Below are 18,759 nucleotides of genomic sequence, written 5' to 3'. Positions count from 1 at the left end.
CCTGTCAGCACACATATAATTAAAGCAATCTAATGTCAAGGAATTGAATAAAGAAGTTTCATATAAAATGAAGATCTTTTCTACCCCACATGAAAAAAATAGTAGCTACTGAAGGTTGAATTACCTAATTGTAACTGTCTCTGGTCCCAATGTTATGAGAAATGTTATTGTCCTGACAGTTCATTCAAGGTTGCCCATACTACCATATGCTGCCCATACTTTTTGTGTTCCATATACTAGTAGATTTGTTTTTCTTTTGCCTTGGTACCTCTCAGAGCTTCCTCATGCTGAGAAAAATTCCTCTGATTGCAGAATGCCAGTACAAAACTTATGCACTGAAGAGCCACTGAGCCCTCAAAATAAGGTTTACAGGGTAAACAGGCTTTATACAGATCTACTGCAAGGGAAGGAATTTCATCTTCTCTGCCTATGATGGGTTTTTTTTATTGCCATGTAAGCTGTAATCAGCTCAACATTCTCCACCTTTGGAGATTTAGACCTGAACCATTAGAAGCAGATCCCGTATCCATTGAGTGTTTTGCACGGGAAGACAGGTGGGAACAACTGTTTTCCCAAAGCTGCCTGTTCTATGGAGGAGAAAGACTGGAGAATCCACACATTTTCTAAAGGCTGCTGCACAGCCAAGAAAGATATGGCAGAGCATGGGTTTGCGCTGCTCCCAGCGAATAAGGTCCCGTAAGTCCGGCCCAGGTCTCTCCTAGGAGAACTTCAGCATCAGTATCTTTTCTGATTCTTGTTGAGGGATGGTTTTAGGCTTCTTATTTTCAAAAGGATTAGGTAGCACACAAGTACCTGCTTTGGTAATGAGTCTTCCAAGTTCAAAAAGGGATGAGACAAATGTATGGATGATGGATAATAGCCATTGGAAAGAAAAGTTGGAGATGTTTCCTCTGGCATCTCTAGACTAATAATGGTGGATGCCAGGGAGGGTATAGAATAGGGGATAGACCACTCTAGATATATCCAGTTCAATGCTCTCCCTCTAGAGCAACCACTCGTGCCACTGTTGAAGACAGGATAATGGGCTAGACAGAACATTGGTCTGCCCCAGTATGGCACTTATGCTCTTATGTTCCAGTCATGTAACCAGAGTACAGCTGGCAATTCAGGACTGAATCACAAAGTTTTAGCTCTCTTGCTTAAATGAAAAACCTGAAAAAAAAAAAACACTTGAGGTTTAACAGAACTTTTAATTTCTTTAAATACTTTTCAAGACAATGAATTACATTTATGTAAAATGGCCTCAGAACATCATTAACTGTTAAAACTATTCAACAGAAAAAAATTGCCCAACTCTAAAATTGATACCTTGAAGGTGAAGAAACCAAATTCTTGCAGTATTCTGTGAGTTATTGTACAATACTGTTAGGATTGTAACTGGCCCATAACAGTGCCTCTTCTGCCCTCTCCCCCACTATGTCCTGACCCATCCTTTCAAATTCTAGACTGGAAAAATCTATCCTCACAATATTAGTGTTTGTTATTGTTGCATTCATAAAACTTACCCTAGTCCTGTACTGACTTCAAAATGTTGTTCAGGTCCTCAAGGTCAATGAAAACTTTAAGCTGAACATAAAACCATTGGTTTCAAAAGTTGACTAGCTCACTTTTGCTTTCCACAGAGACAGGCACATCCAAAGTGAAAAAGCAAATTAATTTAGTGAATATGTAAAATTACATTACTTTTAACAAAGGAAAAATTAAAGAAATATGTCTTCTGTAAAAAAGTGATATAGAATAGATATTTCTCCCAGCTGTTTCATTGTTGAGAGGTTAAGCATAGTTTTTGTTTCCTTGCACATAAGTATTATATACCATATCAAGAGAATCATAGATGAACACTGACATAATTGAAAGATTGAATTTGATTAAGGCAATCTAATGAGACAGAGCAAAAAGCAACCATCTGAAGGATAGCAGCTTTAAGCTTCAGGTAAGATACAGCAAGAAAAAGGCAGAGATTACTCATTTTTAAAAATGTTTACAATATAGGATTAGAATATTTCTTTCCAAAAACTCTGTTTATATCCACATGCCAAAGAACAGTCTATTAATATTGATAGCAAATTATAATGATACTGATAGGATTTTTCGTGTTTTCTGATGATCTGTTTTCACAATGTATATAACATAATTGTTTTCCCAGACAGCCTCAATGGAATGTTGCTTTTTTGCATACAGATGGAAATTCAATTGATGCAGTTTTTTGCAGTGTTTCTGTTGGTTCACTCTGAAGTCCCATCTAAGATTTTTCTATGGAAAAAACTGGATATACTATAATACAGCGTCAGCAGAAAGAAAGATATGACCCTAAAATTTGAGTAGGGAAATAATGAGAAATGATTGTCTGATGGCTATGAAGAGACATAGATAATCTCTTTGTTCTCCCTTTCACCAGTGTGTGCTACTTACTGGTGAAAGACCAGTTGGTTTGAGAGAGGACAGAGGTAGTTAGCTATCAGTATGAAGTCAAGCAAAAGGCAGAGTTGTTTTACACCTTATAGCCTAACTAAATCAGATATAATATAAGCTTTTGTGAGCCTGAGCTCACGTCATCAGATGCATCTGGTGAAAGACTGGATTTATGACATTCTTTAGATTCATATGCCAACTGATAATGCATTTAACTAAGTGAGCCTGGGCTCACTAAAGCTTATGCTATACATCTCTGGTTTAGTCTATAATGTACATTCAAGCCACTTTGTAGCATCCTTGATTTATATTATAGTTGTGTGCAGGTCCACTGAAATCAGTGCAATTCCACTAGCCTACATCAGGACCCAAGTGGGGCTAAACATCTCTAGAAACTCTGGACCTTGCAAGGGAAAATTTCTTGCCTTAGTCTGTATTTCCATTGTGTTTCTCAGGAATAGACCTGAAGAACAAACATTTATTCCATCTAAGCTCTTGTTTTATATATACACCAACCCTGAAGAACTTAAAGGTTAAAATAATGATTGGTCTAGAACAATGTCCAGACAAATTGGTCCATGAGTTTAGTCAGGGTGATCCCTGGTGTCTGAAAATACCAAAATGGAGGCAAATGATGCTCAAATGAATGCACTTAGTTAAAAACAGTGATTATGGTCAATCCCAGTCTTACTGGTGAGTGTGGCATTTGAAGTGAGAAAGGTTAATGACAGAACTGTGAATACCACTGGTCAGTATAACTGTAAGAGATGGTGAAGATGACACAATGAATCCATAAAAATGCTAACTCTCAGCTAATAACTTCTGGTTCTTTATAGAGTATTCTAGCGCATTGCCATTCTGCAGTAAGTCCTGTTCTATCAAAAAGTTATATGAGTACTGCTGAGATTCATAGTAATGGTATGTCCATTTTTGCTGGTACTATGCACCATCTTGTGGCTAGCAATAAAACATCAGAATACCTTCCAAAGTATCCCTCTTCTTATTAAGTGTTTTTCCTACTAAAAAAAGAGGATGTATCATCTGTACACACAGATAAAATACACTTCTGCAGTGCAAATAAAATACCTGCTGGATTGGCAAACCAAATACCTTGTGCACCATCAAAAGGGAAGGACATTATTATAAACCAAGCATGTTGGGTGCAGGTCCTGTAATGCATACAGATTGCTTCCCTTCTCTGCCTGTAACACATGGATAACATAGGACTCATCAACATAAAAGGAACATTTTCAAGTGTCTAGGATAAAATAGACCTTTTTAGGTTTAAAATAGGCAAAAATAGCCATGAGTGGCCTGATCTCCATGATACTTTCTGCCCCAAAAGATCTTTGTTATTGGTTATTATACCTACTGTCTTTTTCATAGAATCCTTCAGCTATCTTTAAAGAAACCTTAAGAGAAGGAGTTAAAGGTTTCATCATCAGTACTGACACCTTTAAATAAAGATGACCTAAAATACCCTGACATTAACAACAGACATCAAAACTGCATCTTTAATATAGAAAAGGTTATTTTAATTAGGTTCCTTTAAATGCAGATTTTGATTCACATAGGAAGGCATATCTCCCCTGCCTCAAAGGGTTAATAATCTTAGGGAGAGATTTTATTACTAAAGGAGGATAAAGGAGTGAGTTGCATAAATCCCAATGATTTTTAAATGGCATCTACATCCCATAGCCTCATTTGAAAATCCCAACTAACATTTCTAATATGAATATAAAAATGCCGATTATGCCATAACTGTTTGCTATAGGAATTCTTCCATCAAGGCAACTCTTAATGGGCAGCTCAGAAGCAGAGACATGGACTACTGGGATTAGTTGTCAGTTCCCATATAGCAATTCCTATGTAGGCTTTAGGTGAATATCCATCCTCCTTTCCTCATCCCCCATGAAGGTACTGGAGTTTTCAATGGCCAGAAACCTAGTTCCTGACACACATTCTTCCTCTACACTAAGGGCTGTATCACACATTCACTTGCAATAGCTGCAAATCACTGAAATATAGGGACCTATTGAAGTTAACGTATAGTAGGAGATAGCCCTCACCTAAAAATTCTGCAACACCCGGAGGGTACTTACCACATGCTAGACTTCTTGAGCATGCATCTGCTCACTTCTTAACTGCACTTAGTAAGTAAATGGAACATGTGATGCCACCCTAACACTGGTCAAGCTTCCCAGAAGCTATGCTCCTAAGTGCACAAGATTTCCACAGTAAAACTTCCCATGCATGGGCAGTGGTCCCACCCAATGGGCACATCTATATGTGGGAATTAATGCACAGCAATAAATTCTGACATAGTTTGCACAGGAGTTTATTGCTCCCAGGCACCATGTTTTCATGTGCACCTGGGACCACAACATGTTGAGCCAGGTCAGAGCAGCCCTGGCTGGCAAGGGGCCCTGGGGATCAGCCTGCCAGCCTGGGGTTACTCTAACATGGCTCAATGTGCTGTGGAGGGGCTGGTTGGGCCACAAGGGTGCTTCAGTATGGAGCTGGTCAGCAGGCAGCCCTTGCACTGAAGCACCCTTGTGCCCCAGCCAGCATCTACCTCTGTGTTGCTGTAGAGTAAAACACTCTGCCATAGGGTAGCACTTGTATTTACAAGTACTAACCTGCAGCAAAGTTAATTAGTTTACTCCATCCTAACAGCATGGCACATGTAGACATTGGGACATTTACTGCACAGCTAATTAGGCAGCTCCACAGTAAACATCTCACATAGATGTGTCCAGTTAGGTTCCTCATTTGGTTTTCTTTACTTGTGGTCATGGCAGAAGGTTTTGTCCCTAGATAAAACGCATCAAGTCTATTCCACTCCTCTAAAAATACTGAATATATATAAGTACACTGTACCTCAAAACATACTACATACGAAGATGTTACAAGTTAAAAGCTTCCTGTGCTCAATTTTAACAGAAAAGATGGCACCACCACAGGTTGGGCCCTCATCATCCATAACTGCACCACAAGAAAGTGAAGAGCAGCTGAACACAAGGATGATGGCCAAGAGAGTGAAAATCATTGCTGAATTAATGCAGACAGAAAAAGACTATCTCAATGACCTGGAGCTGTCCATCAGAGAAGTAGTTCAACCACTGAGAAACAAAGAGGTGAGAGAGACAGAGTGATTTTTTTCAAAGGGGCAGGGTGGAATATTGACAGAAAGGTCTGAGCACATTGGCACTGCAGTCGTCCAAAGTGTCTGTCATGAATGCTCTTCCAGAACTGGCTTTTTGGAGAAGGGCCTGAGGGATTCCAGCAAGGAAAGCAAGCAGGAGCACATGCATGCTGAGTGTGCAACAAGTTGTAGCAGAAAAATGTATGAATGCCACATACCACGGTTATATTCCAACATTGCAGTCCTCCATGTTGGCCATTTCCACTACCACATCTTAGAGCCAATTTATATCAGGTATTTGTCTTAAGCCACCTGAACTGTGGATATAGGGTTCCATGTGAAACAGCTTAAAACACTGCTTGGCTGTCAGAGCCAAACAAAGTTTTAATGCGCTTGCTTATGTCAATACTGTCCTCACCTCATTTCAAATATTACATGTCCTTTCTTTGTAGCCAGCCAACTTCCTTACAATTTAAACTCCAGCAGAAGTTTGATGCCTTTTCTTGTTTCTAAAAGCTTCCTTTAACTAGTTCCAACCTACATTGTCAGACTTGGCATATATGCCCTAGCTTATCTACACTGCTCCTCTGGCAAGTTCCAGAGCTTCTCTAAGAAGTGTATCTAAGAAGTTTGTCACTCACACCCAGCCTGTAGGTACTAATGCACCAAAATCAGGTTACAGTGGAGCACATCTACATGTGCATTTGCTGCGGCACCAATTTACTCGCTAGTAAATTACTCGCAAATGAACAGTGCTGGGCAAGTGTCTACACATTCAAGGAAGTGGGAGAAGATTTGCTGCCAATCTGGTCCCACTTCCCAGGGCTCTGCAATGGGCCTCTGCTGCCACTGGCATGGGTGAGCTCCAGGCTCTGGCTGCAGCAGCTGGCAGCCCTCTTCAAAAGTCAGCCCTGTTTGCTGCTCTCTGGCCAGCCACTTCCCTGGGCAGGAGCAGCATGGCCAGCAAAGGGACAGCATGTGGCAGCACTCTTTTCACTCCCTCAGGGAGGAGCTGGCACTGTTGGCAGCCAGGGGTGCCATGGCCATGCCTCGTGGCACTGGCTGGAGCTGTGGAGCTGGTGTGGCAGGTGCTGGCTCTCTAAGCTGCTGGTGGAGGGAACAGCTGGAAAGCTAAGTGGGACAGGCTGCTGGATGCCCACAGGGCCCTCCCCTGATGACGTCACCATGGGTGCCAGGCTGGGATGTGGTCTCAGGCAACCTGCCTGTGCTGTTGTAAACAGCATGGCTATGGCCTGGGTCCTGGCTGGGGCATGAGAATGAGAATGTCTGTCAGTTGCTGCATAAAGGGCATGGATTTACAGGCACTCCCCAACCAATGACTGTGGTTGGTGATGGCAACCCACTGTGCCCACAAGGCCTTGACCTTTATGCAGCACTGCAATGCTGACCAGTTGTGTCCATGCTTCTGCATCTGTGGGTCTATTCCAGACAGGGAGCCACCCGGCTGCCAGTGGGGTAGAGGGGAAACTAACTCTGCCCCCCGCTGCCTCAGGGGTCATGGTGCCCCCTGCTGTAGCAGCAAGGTGGGGAGTGCGGGCAGCCCCGGCTTGAGTCCCTGCCGGTGGCACAGGGAGGGGGAATTAAACCCCTCTGTGGACAGTTAAGCATGGGTTGGCCTTGCCTGCCAGCACAACTTCCCTGCAGGCAAGGGCCAGCTCTAGTGCCCCCTGCACCTGGCCTGAGCAACTGCAGGCATGCGCCCGTATTGTCTCAGTCCAGAGAGCATGTCTGTCTTGTTATAAACTGCTTCAGCCTCGGCTGGTTAGACTAACCTGCAAAGGTTGAATCAGTTCAGGCTCCGGCTTTTTGAATGTCTGTCCCTAGCCTGAGGCCTGAGGCAGGGGCTGCTACAGAGGCAGCCCAACCCTGGGGCAGGAGAGGCTTCCAGCCCAAAGCCCTGGGGCTAGCCTGAGGCTGGCTCCCTAGTAGCAGGGCTGACCTAGCCGCAAATTTGCTTCCAGGTTGCGTCTAGGTGTGTGTTACTGCACAGTAACTAATTGCAAGTAAATTTGATACCTGCATTTGCAGTTATCACGTTTACTCACAATTGAGGGGGTTTACTGTGCAATAATCATGTACACATGTAGGTGTGCGCACTTACTGCACAGTAAATTATGCTACTGCGCAGTTAAATGTCTTGTGTAGATGCACCTGCTGAGCAGATGTGGCTGAGCAGAGTACGCTACTCAGCATCATTTGGGAGCTTGATGCAGAGTGTAAATACGCTTTTAGAAGATATGCCTTTAGACTTGTCTAGCTCCAGTTAGTTAGCACTTGTCTCCAACCTAAATTACCACTAAGCTATGCCAGTGTTAATGCATAAGCTTCCTCCTCCTAAATCCTGGCATCTGCTTCTCACCATCTGACTGAAAACATATTTAGTTTTGTTTCCTGCTATCATTATTAGTTATGCCCATGTGCTTACTCTAGCCTTGGTCATTGTATGCTCATATATTTCTGAATTCCACATACACACTACATTGTGTGAGACATCAGAAATCCACTAATAAAAGAAGGATAATAGCCTCCAACACAAACAAGTAATAGGTCAAAATCTGGCATTTTTTATTTAACACACAGTCTACATTTTGGGGGTGAGGGAGGAGTTGAAGCTTCTAAGCCTGTCATATGCTTTTAAGACTATTTTTTAGGCAAATAACTGTATTCAAAAGCCATAGAAACTTTCAGGATATGGTGCTTCAACAGGAAAACAGTTAAAGGAAACTAAAAACATCTAGAGATGAATCTGTTTCACATTTCCTAATGGAGCAAGTTTTGTTAACCTCTATAATGAAAAATTAACTACTCTAGTAATTAAGACATACTGTTGATTCTAGTACAATAATATGCAATTCAATTCTCCTGAACTCCTTCTGTGAGCTGCTCTGTAAATATACAATTCTGTTACTAATGAATAGGCATGTTCAGAGGAACTAACATGTCTGCCAGATTCTGCACTGCCTTTGGTTTTCAGTTGTACCACATATGGAGTATCTCTAATTGTTTCATAAACTTAATCAGTTTCCCTCTGTGCATGGAAACAAATGACCAGTATGAAAACTGTGTTTGCCAAAATGTTTTAATTTGCTTGAAAGGAAGCAGGACAGTATTTTGAATAAACATGGAGGCAAGGATTTCTTAGGGTGATATTGGATCAACTGTGTAGTTGGGATAAAGTTAGACAAGCTTTCCAATGCAAGATAGTCTTCATCAGGTCTCTGATTACAGGAAACCTAAAAATTCACGAAATATTCTGTATTTTTGTATAGCTTTATCCCAACTACATAGTTGGTCCAATAAAAGGTATCACCCTACAGAATCCTTGCCTCTTACATAATTTCTCGACCATCACAGCTAGAAAACATCACTCCTACACTACTAATAAACAAGGACAAATTTTCTGTTGGCATGAAGTGATATAGCTTACTGACACAGATAAGCGATACCAGTTTGCACCAGCGAAGTTTTTGGCTGATATGTTACATCAATGATCTTGATTGGAAATCTGCCTGTTTTAGCCAAAATATAGTGCCATCATTTTACTACTCCTCAGATTTATCTGTCACTTTACATAAAATAGTCTCTTCTATCCCACAAAGGCTACTTGCTTATATGGCTCTGGAATAACCAGGGATTAGTTTATGTACCAATTTATGCAGCCTCCACAGGTGATCAAGGGGGTCACATTCTCTCTCATAACTGCCACTTACAGTTGTTAAGTCCTTTTTATCTATGGGGGAATAAGCATTTTATCTGTCTAAAGATCTTTCTTTAGCTAACTGACACTATTTTCTTTTCTTTAAGACAAACACATTCTCTTTATGGATACATCAAAATAAGATTAAATACATTTGGTAGTAGCCCCATTTGGTTCAGCCCAGTGATACCACTTTTAAAAACTATGCATGTGACCTTTAAATCACAACAAGGATGTTTACCTGGGCTTTAGTAAAAGTGGCATTTCCTGGAGTGTAGCACACCAGGCTTAGCGAGAGGAAGTCTACAGTATACAAAGTCCCTTCTTACTGTTCTCTCAATTGCTGCTTAATATTTGTGTTTCATCAGATTGGTAGGTTTGACGTGGATGGCTTGTTTAGCAACATTGAATCAGTCCATCAAATATCAGCCAAACTGCTGTCTTTGTTGGAAGAAGCCACAGCAGACGTGCAACCAACCATGCAAGTAATTGGTATGTTTACTGTCTTCTTGAGTTCTACAAAACTGCATGAAAGGATAATATAACAACATTACTCCATTCCCAGCTCCCTTCAGCCTTCATTTTTTAAGCTGGTTCCAGTTCCACTAATTTACTGACTTCTGCAATAATACATGAACATCAGAATATGAAGTTTTTCCGGTATCCTCACATTAAAAAAGGCTTGACCCTACAGGTCTTACTCTTGCCTTACTTGATTTCAGCAAGGGGGCTTGAGTAGGAGCTGCAGAGCTGAACCCTGACTGGGATCCCTCAGGTACTACCTTTATTATTTTATTTGAATCCACTTTCTAACATCAAGGCAAATTCTCGTATTTTCTGTAAGTACTGCCACTCTTTCAGTAAAGACAAACAATACTGAAAAAATAACATTTTTTGAGAAAAGAAAGCATGAAGAAAGCCAAAACATTGCTATAATTTTGTATTTACTTGCAGCATATTATTCAGCTTGTAGATGTCTGTATGTGCTCTACAGAGCTCTAGAAAGGCCCTGGCCAACAAAGGAAATAAACTTGGAACTCAAGCTTTGTGGAAACTGGCAAGGTATCTCCCCTGCCCTATGGTTTGCAGACTTTTTCTAACAAATGGACTGTGATGGCATACACCTACCAATCACGTTATAAAGTTTGCATATAAATCTGAGGAATGTGTTAAATACATTTTTTGACTGTTGAAGTTATAGACATTAAGGGCCAATTTTGCCTCTGGAATCTTCTTAGTGCAATAGTATCGGAGGGAGTTGTTTTGCCTCCACAAGGCGCAACACCTTGATGGGCGCTGAGATAAGAGTACTGAGCTGTAGCACCTGCTATGCTTCTAAAATGTGTAGCCAGTACTTCTTTCTGTGAAACTATGCTCATGCGTTCTGATAGCACCCTTCTTGGCAGTAAGTGCTCCCTGCAAATTATGATTGTCTCCTGAAAAAGTGCAGTGGTAGGGAGGAAGGGGCTCTTTGTGCTCTCTCCCCTCTGCAAAGCCAGCCACAATTTATTCCTAAATATGCAGACAATAATTTTATTGGATATCAACTGCAGCTCTGGGTAATATATGCTTATTGGTTTGTATAATTATATATTTTAAAAAATGAAATCTCTTTTCAATTTTGATTTAATTCTGGTAGCAAATCTTTTATTTTCTGCATTGATACCTCACTGATCTGAGAGAGCTGGGCCACAGATTTTTTTATAGTAGCCAAGTTTTCGTATTAGTCAAAAATGTGTACAACATAAAAATGTGTTATAGAAGAAACATCCCTCTTTATTGTTAGAATAAATAAAGAGAGGTAACAAGTATTGCTATTCTGTTCTTGATCCTCTGAAAATCTGCCAAGTGGTTTCTGAGTATACAGATAGATTCTCTGCCCAGGAGCTCACCTTCTAGGGGTAGTAGAAGTGAGAAAGATATCAGTTAACAGGGTGAAAACTTCAAGGCAGAAATTGCATTTATCTTACTCATTTTTTTAGCATATAACAAAGTGATTGGGGCTGTGGACTCCATTATAATATTGGTAACTAGTAAAATGTAAATAGGCAGGGCTTACAATACCAGGTGGGACCTTGCAATTAAATTCATACTCTCAAATCTTTCTGTCCATCAGAATGAGTTCCATGGTCTTCAGTGAAATATTAGGCTTCTCACCATTGTTGATAACTGGAAAATATTGACCTGATGACATCAGACATGTCCAGAACATACATTCTTAGCCGGACTCCTACATCTTCCTTGGGTTCTTTTTTTTTTTATTATTTTCTTGTTAGCTTCTGTGATTAGGGCAAAAGAAGTTTTGGCTGAAGACATAACATTATCCAGTACCTAGCATTTGAAGCACCCAGTAGATTCTCCAGCAAAGCTGGGGAATATCAAATTTGGTGCTCCTGATCATTCTAAGATAAAGAATAAGCTAGGGGAAGGGACTAAGAACACTTTCAAGCTTTCTTTATGTTTAATTTAAAAAGCAAAATGTCACAAGCCCATATTTTTTTTCCAAACCCCTTGAAGGTCCTCTTTAGTGAAAGCTATGCACATAACTTAGGAGAAAGTGTATCTCCCTCCCATACTCAGTAGTCATGCAAGAAAAAAAGGATTATCAAAATGAGATTTTTTTTTCTAACCTAGCCATATGCCTGAAATAACTTGATTACAGAAGCCTCTTGGGTTCACAAAAGAACCAAAAGAGATGTTACAATTCACCACTTGACTAGAAATATATTTTAAAGCAAATGAGACTTTGGAAAAGTATTAATTTTAGCAAGTCTGGAAAATGCTGTTAGTTACTTTTCACTGAGCGTACACTATGGTGATTCATACACCTAGTAAGCAATACTGTATTCTTTCTGAGAATTGTTTTCTCTTCTCTGAAAGCAGTATGGACACAAGAGTTATCCATGAGAAGGTATGTCAGTCTTGTGGGGGTGGGGGTGGGGGTGGTGCTGCTGGAGAGGTGCAAAGCATCCTGGGATGTCCTGGAAGACCTGGTGGGACTCCACCCATGACTGGACCATGGGTATAGAGGGCTATACCCTGTACAGGAGGGATCGTGTTGACAAAAAGGGCGGGGGTGTAGCTCTCTATGTGAAGGAAAGCTACATGTCCCTGCAAGCTGATGTTGGCGACCAGCATGGACAGCTAGAGACCCTCTGGGTAAAAATTTGTGGGGAATACGGCACAGGGGACACAACGGTGGGAGTCTACTATAGACCTCCCACTCAAAGTCCTGAGCTTGACCAGGAGTTCGCCCGGGAACAGACTGAGGCCGCTTGCTCCAGGACCTTGGTTGTCATGGGTGACTTCAATTACCCGGACATCTCCTGGGAAGATCACTCAGCAAAATCGGAGCAGTCGCAAAGCTTTCTCTCGTGCGTGGATGACCTCTACCTGACTCAAGAAGTCTATGGGCCAACGAGAGGCAAAGTGCTGCTCGACCTGGTACTGGCTACGGGGGACGACCTAATCGGCGACCTAGTGATCGATGGGAAGCTGGGTGACAGCGACCACGAGCTGATCACCTTCACCATCTGCCGTAAAGCTGGCAAGTCAGTCAGCAACACAGAAGTCCTTGACTTCAGAAAAGCCGACTTTGACAAGCTCAAGAGGCTTGTCGGTCAGGCCCTCAGGGACCGTGACCCCAGGGAGATGGGAGTTCAAGAAGAGTGGTTGCTTCTCAAGGAAGCGATCCTCAATGCACAAGCTAAATCTATTCCAACACGGAGGAAAGGCAGCAAGAAGGCACAGCAGCCCTCCTGGCTCTCCAGGGACCTAGCGGACCTCCTACGGCTAAAAAGGAAAGCCTACAAAGGATGGAGGACGGGATTCACCTCCAAGGAGGATTATTCTGTGCTGGTCCGGTCCTGCAGGGAGCAAACCAGGAAAGCCAAAGCTGCAACTGAACTCCAACTAGCTTCAAGCATCAAGGACAACAAAAAGTCCTTTTTCAGATATGTGGGGAGCCGGAGGAAAAGCAAGGGCAATGTTGGGGCTAAACCAGATGGGGCAACTGACAACTGACGCCCAGGAAAAAGCCAATCTATTATATAGGTACTTTGCGTCAGTCTTTCATCAGTCCCATGGGACGCCCATGCCTGCTATGGGACAGGGAGATCTGGGTGAGGGGGATCCCCTACCCTCCATAAATGCTGACCTCGTGAAGGAACACCTTGAGAAGCTGGATACCTTCAAGTCAGCCGGCCCTGACAATCTGCACCCCAGGGTACTCAAGGAGCTGGCGAGCGTCATAGCCCAGCTCCTGGCACGGATCTTTGAAAACTCCTGGCGCTCTGGTGTAGTGCCCGAAGACTGGAAGAAGGCCAATGTGGTGCCGATCTTCAAGAAAGGGAGGAGAGTGGATCCAGCTAACTACAGGCCCATTAGCCTGACTTGTATCCTGGGGAAGATCTTAGAAAAGTTTATTAAGGAGGCCATCCTTGATGGACTGGCCCAGGCTAACATTCTAAGGGATAGCCAGCACGGGTTTGTTGCGGGTAGGTCTTGTTTGACCAATCTCATTTCCTTCTATGAGCAGGTGACCTATCACCTGGACAAGGGAGAAGAGATTGATGTCATATATCTTGACTTCAAAAAAGCTTTTGGTCTGGTATCCCATGATTACCTCTTGGCCAAACCGGCCAGTTGTGGCCTTGGCTCCACCACGATCCGCTGGCTGGGAAACTGGCTCCATGGTCGGACCCAGAGGGTTGTAATTGATGGCAGTCACTCATCGTGGTGCCCTGTGACCAGTGGGGTCCCTCAAGGCTCTGTCCTTGGACCCATCCTGTTCAACATCTTCATTAATGATGTGGACATTGGAGTCAGGAGTGGACTGGCCAAGTTCGCCGATGACACCAAACTTTGGGGCAAAGCATCCACACCAGAAGATAGGCGGGTGATCCAGGCTGACCTGGACAAGCTCAGCAAATGGGCAGACGAGAACCTGATGGTGTTTAACATGGAAAAATACAAGGTTCTCCACCTTGGGAGGAAAAACCTTCAGCTTCCTTATAGGCTCGGCAGTGCTACGTTGGATAGCACTACAGAAGAAAGAGACTTGGGGGTCATCATTGACCACAAGGTGAACATAAGCCTGCAATGCGATGCTGCGGCTAGTAAAGCGACCAAAACGCTGGCTTGCATCCATAGATGCTTCTCGAGCAAATCCCGGGATGTCATTCTCCCCTTGTACTCGGCCTTGGTGAGGCTGCAGCTGGAGTACTGCATCCAGTTTTGGGCTCCACAATTCAAAAAGGATGTGGAGAAGCTTGAGAGAGTCCAGAGGAGAGCCACGCGCATGATCAGAGGTCAGGAAAACAGATCTTACGATGACAGGCTGAGAGCCATGGGACTCTTTAGCCTGGAAAAGCTCAGGCTCAGGGGTGATCTGATGGCCACCTATAAGTTTATCAGGGGTGACCACCAGGATCTGGGGGAACGTTTGTTCACCGGAGCGCCCCAAGGGATGACTAGGTCGAACGGTCACAAACTCCTGCAAGACCGTTTCAGGCTGGACATAAGGAAGAATTTCTTTACTGTCCGAGCCCCCAAGGTCTGGAACAGTCTGCCAGCGGAGATGGTTCAAGCACCTACACTGAACACCTTCAAGAGTAAATTGGATGCTTATCTTGCTGGGATCCTATGACCCCAGCTGACTTCCTGCCCGGGGCTGGACTCGATGATCTCCCGAGGTCCCTTCCAGACCTAATGTCTATGAAATCTATGTCAGGGAACTGAGTTAACTTGACTCTGAAGGGCATCTGGGACAGAAGTTCAATAAACCAACTTAACCTAAATCAGTTAACTCTGATACTACATAAATCCAAATTTATCTTTAACCAGTTTCAGCCAGTTTGCAAGCACTGAACTTCTGTTGTGTTAGAGAACTGAACTGGTTTCTGATCTTTTATACCAGTTTATGAGAAATTTCTGTCCCTAACCTTGTAGACCAATGGAGCTAGAGAGAAATTCCATTTTTGTCTCTTTAGTCTCTGGGAGCAGAGGGTTCAAATTTATTAGAGAAACAGTAACTTTTAGCATTCACAAAGGGATTGCATGTGAAGATAATTTTGTCAATAGGGTTCCAATATTCACAGTAAGATTTGTAAAAGCAAGTCTCAAAAGACACAATTGCCCTGGTGAAGAGGAGCAAAGAAAAATCCCAGCTATAATTTCTGATGTTTTAACTCACCTTTAAGCAGCTAGATTCTAAAATATACATTGCATGTAGACCTTTCCTAATGTACTATCTTGAAAACAACCAAGCACAGTGAAGTGGAGCTGGACTGCTAATTCACAGTCTAATACCAGAAATGAGATAGGCTTTTTCTGAATTAGCTAAGCTCGCACTGGTACAAGGACATCAGTGAAGTTGTACCAGGGAAGGTCCATCTTGCATCAGCATTCACATCAGGCACCAGGACCATAGTTTTAAATTTGCTGCCCTGTTTCATTGAAAGTCTTCTAATTCTTGTAGTAGGACAGGAACACCCATAGATCATGTACAGCTTGCATTGTTTTGGATACACCTTTCATGTTCCTTTATACTGACTTCATCTAAATTAAATTGTCCCAGTCTTTTCAGTCTTTCTCCTTATCTAGCACGTTCCATGCCTGTAATTGTTCTTGGTTCCTATCTTTGGACCAGCTTTACTGCTCCAATAGTCTTTTTGAGAATAAATATCCGCAACTAAATTTAGCATCCCAGGTGAGGAGATATTAGAAGGCATGCATACACAGCACAGTGCAGTGCTGTGCAGAGGTAACTGAGCTTGCTCTTGTTCAGAAGGCTGGGAGAGCTAGCCCAGGCCAAGTGCTGTGCTGATGATGCCAGTTTTTTGGGTATCTGAATATTATTGCATTGTACCTTGTAGACATACCCTTAACAACTTGATATTGTTTTCTGTCACAATCTATGCATCTTAACATCTTGTTGGCTGTTTTGAGTACAGTAGTGCATTGAACAGAGATTGCACACCCTTCCCAGTTTTCCTCCAATTCACTTACTCCTTTATTTTTTTTTCCTTCTGTTTATAGAGCTTGGATTTGACCGGAATATGACATTTTAGAAATCTCAATAAGGCTTAGAGATACTGTTGGATTCCCTTTTTTTTTCCTGCTCCCCATTGTTGTAGAAGCAGGAAACCCCACAGAAAGCTGTGGGGAAAGATTACTCTGCTTGCTCAAACCTTGCTGGGCTTTCATCAAGACCAATTTACCAAAATATTCTAAAATGTAGCACGAGAGCAACAGTTAGCATTGCATTTCCCAGATTATTCAGGTGACTCTGTGAGTTACTATAAAACCAGTCCCTAAAGATATACTGGGACTAAACAGTTTAGGAAATGGACCTGGTCTGAAAGGGTTTATACAAAGTAGTCCATAAATTCTGCTTTAGCAACAACATAAATGATTGTTAATTAATCTGGCATTGTGGCACACCACACTAAACAACTGATCTTGTGGGCATCATATACTTTAGGGGCATAGGTAATAATGTTGGTTCTAGATGGAAATGTATGAAATTGAGCTGTGTGTCTGTAGCTTGCATCTGTGTTGCAGAAATCCCAACCTCTTCTAAGTGGTAAATACACTAAGGCAGTGGAGCCAACCTTTTGGCATGCATACTACAAATTAAACCCCGTGCCATCCCAAGTGCCACTGCTATCTCCTTCCTTGACCTGATCTGCTGCGCTGCTTTCTGGTCCCTGCCCAATATACTGCTTTGCTTTCTGCTCCACACCTTGTGCTCCTCACCTGATTTGTTGCTCTGCTTTTGACTCCATGCCCTACGTGCCACTTTGCTTCCTGCCACCTCTTTGATCTATGGTGTGCCACACACACAGGTTGCCCAGGCCACTTGTGGCAGGCATGTCAATGGTTGGCCACCCCTGTTGCACAACTCACAATCTGTGGGGTGTATGAGGTCCACCAGAGCAGTCCCAGGTGCCCACTATAATAAATTAGTTTATTAAATAGTAAAGAATTTGAAAAGCAAAACAGCAAGTCCTGTGTCCTCATTGCACTGCAGTTCATTAATCTGTGCATGTGCCTACACGTGCGGTTTAGTTTCCCACTTGCAAATGTGCTGAGCCCTTATGGCAGTGTTCACCAACCAGTGGATCTCAATCTACCAGTAGATCTCAGAGCCTCTTGCGGTAGATCTCAGAGCTTCTTGGAGTTGATCAGAAGCTGAGGTGGGGGGCTGAGTGCCTATGTACATGTATGTGCATGCCCCAGCCCAGCAGGTCAGTCTGTGGGGTTGGGAAGGGGTGGGGGCTAGATTGAGGCCTCTGTGGTGAGGGACAGTACTGCAAAGGCAGGAGCAGGGATAAGTTGAGTGGGGCCCCGGCCAGGTAGGACTTACCTGCAGGGGAGGCGCACCCCCAAATAATTTTTTCTCCCTCTGCCTTGATCTCCCCCCCCACACCTTCCCTCCCCACAGACTTACCTGCTGGGGGGGAAGGGTAGAAGTGGTGCACGGTAGATCTTGGGTTGCTTTTAAATGCCAAAGGTGATCTCCTACTTAAAAAGGTTGGAGACCACTGCTTTACAGGGTGGATCCCTCCACTGGAAAATGGTCATCAGTAAAGTTTGAGCTATGCCCTCCTGCACAATGGGCTATGCTGAGTACTTGCAGTACCCACTGAAGTCAGTAGAAACTGTGGGTACTCAGCATCTCTGAGAATAAGATTATATGGGAACAGGACCTGGGAAAAAGATGTTAGAGTTTCCTTTACATTGTTGCATAATAATAGCCTCTACAAAAGTTATGGAACAGTCAGACTGCAATGAACATGGCTAGCATTAGCATTTACCATAGAGGACACAAAATAAGAAATGATGAATGTGTTAAGTACCACTGACTACAGGATTCTGGGGCATTTCTGATTTGTGGCCTGATAGTAAGTGAAATGAACTTTGGTCTTGGCTCCAGTCACTATTATTCCCCTATTCACACCTTAAAACCAACCTGCATTAGACAGTCCAGTTAACCTCCACTGCTATGGAAAGAAACCCTGAGCTGTTACTGTGGTAACTGAATCACTTTTCACTTCAAGACAGAGCAGTTCATGTAATGTATTATGAGATGCAATGCTGCGGTCAGGCGGTGAGGCAAAATGTATAGTCTGTCTGACAGCACTGTGCTTGGTCTCCTAATGAATAGATGGCTCCCAATTAGTGTGTTGTTCTGTTTTAACCTTAATAACCATTGCTGTAACTCCAATCCTGTTTACAAAAGGAGGAGCATCTGATATTTTCATACAGATGTAACTTTTTAATAGAAGCTCAACACAGTAGATCCCGCTATTATAATCATTATTATACTATATACAGTTCTAAGGTGCCAGTATACTATATACAGTTCTTGCCACTGAATGGAGTACAGTCACATAAGGATGAAAGAATAGGAAAAAAAAACCTTCAGCCAAACACTGCTTCTCCACTAAACTTAATTTCC

At 42.8% G+C, this 18,759-nt stretch overlaps 1 protein-coding gene across 1 annotated transcript in view; it reads left to right on the top strand.

The window, feature by feature from the left end:
* The window catches only part of ARHGEF38 (Rho guanine nucleotide exchange factor 38), a 52,086-nt gene that overhangs the window by 8,852 nt on the left and 24,475 nt on the right, over positions 1 to 18,759 (top strand). Inside the window, exons 2-3 of the mRNA XM_090034744.1 lie at positions 5,377 to 5,570; positions 9,665 to 9,788. Coding sequence (XP_089890870.1) covers positions 5,377 to 5,570; positions 9,665 to 9,788 — 318 coding nt within the window. The remainder of the gene's footprint in view (positions 1 to 5,376; positions 5,571 to 9,664; positions 9,789 to 18,759) is intronic.

Source organism: Crocodylus siamensis, chromosome 2 (assembly GCF_052110815.1).
Source record: "Crocodylus siamensis isolate JL-2025a chromosome 2, ASM5211081v1, whole genome shotgun sequence".
Lineage (NCBI taxonomy): Eukaryota > Metazoa > Chordata > Crocodylia > Crocodylidae > Crocodylus > Crocodylus siamensis.
This window is presented reverse-complemented; position numbering and strand designations above follow the sequence as displayed.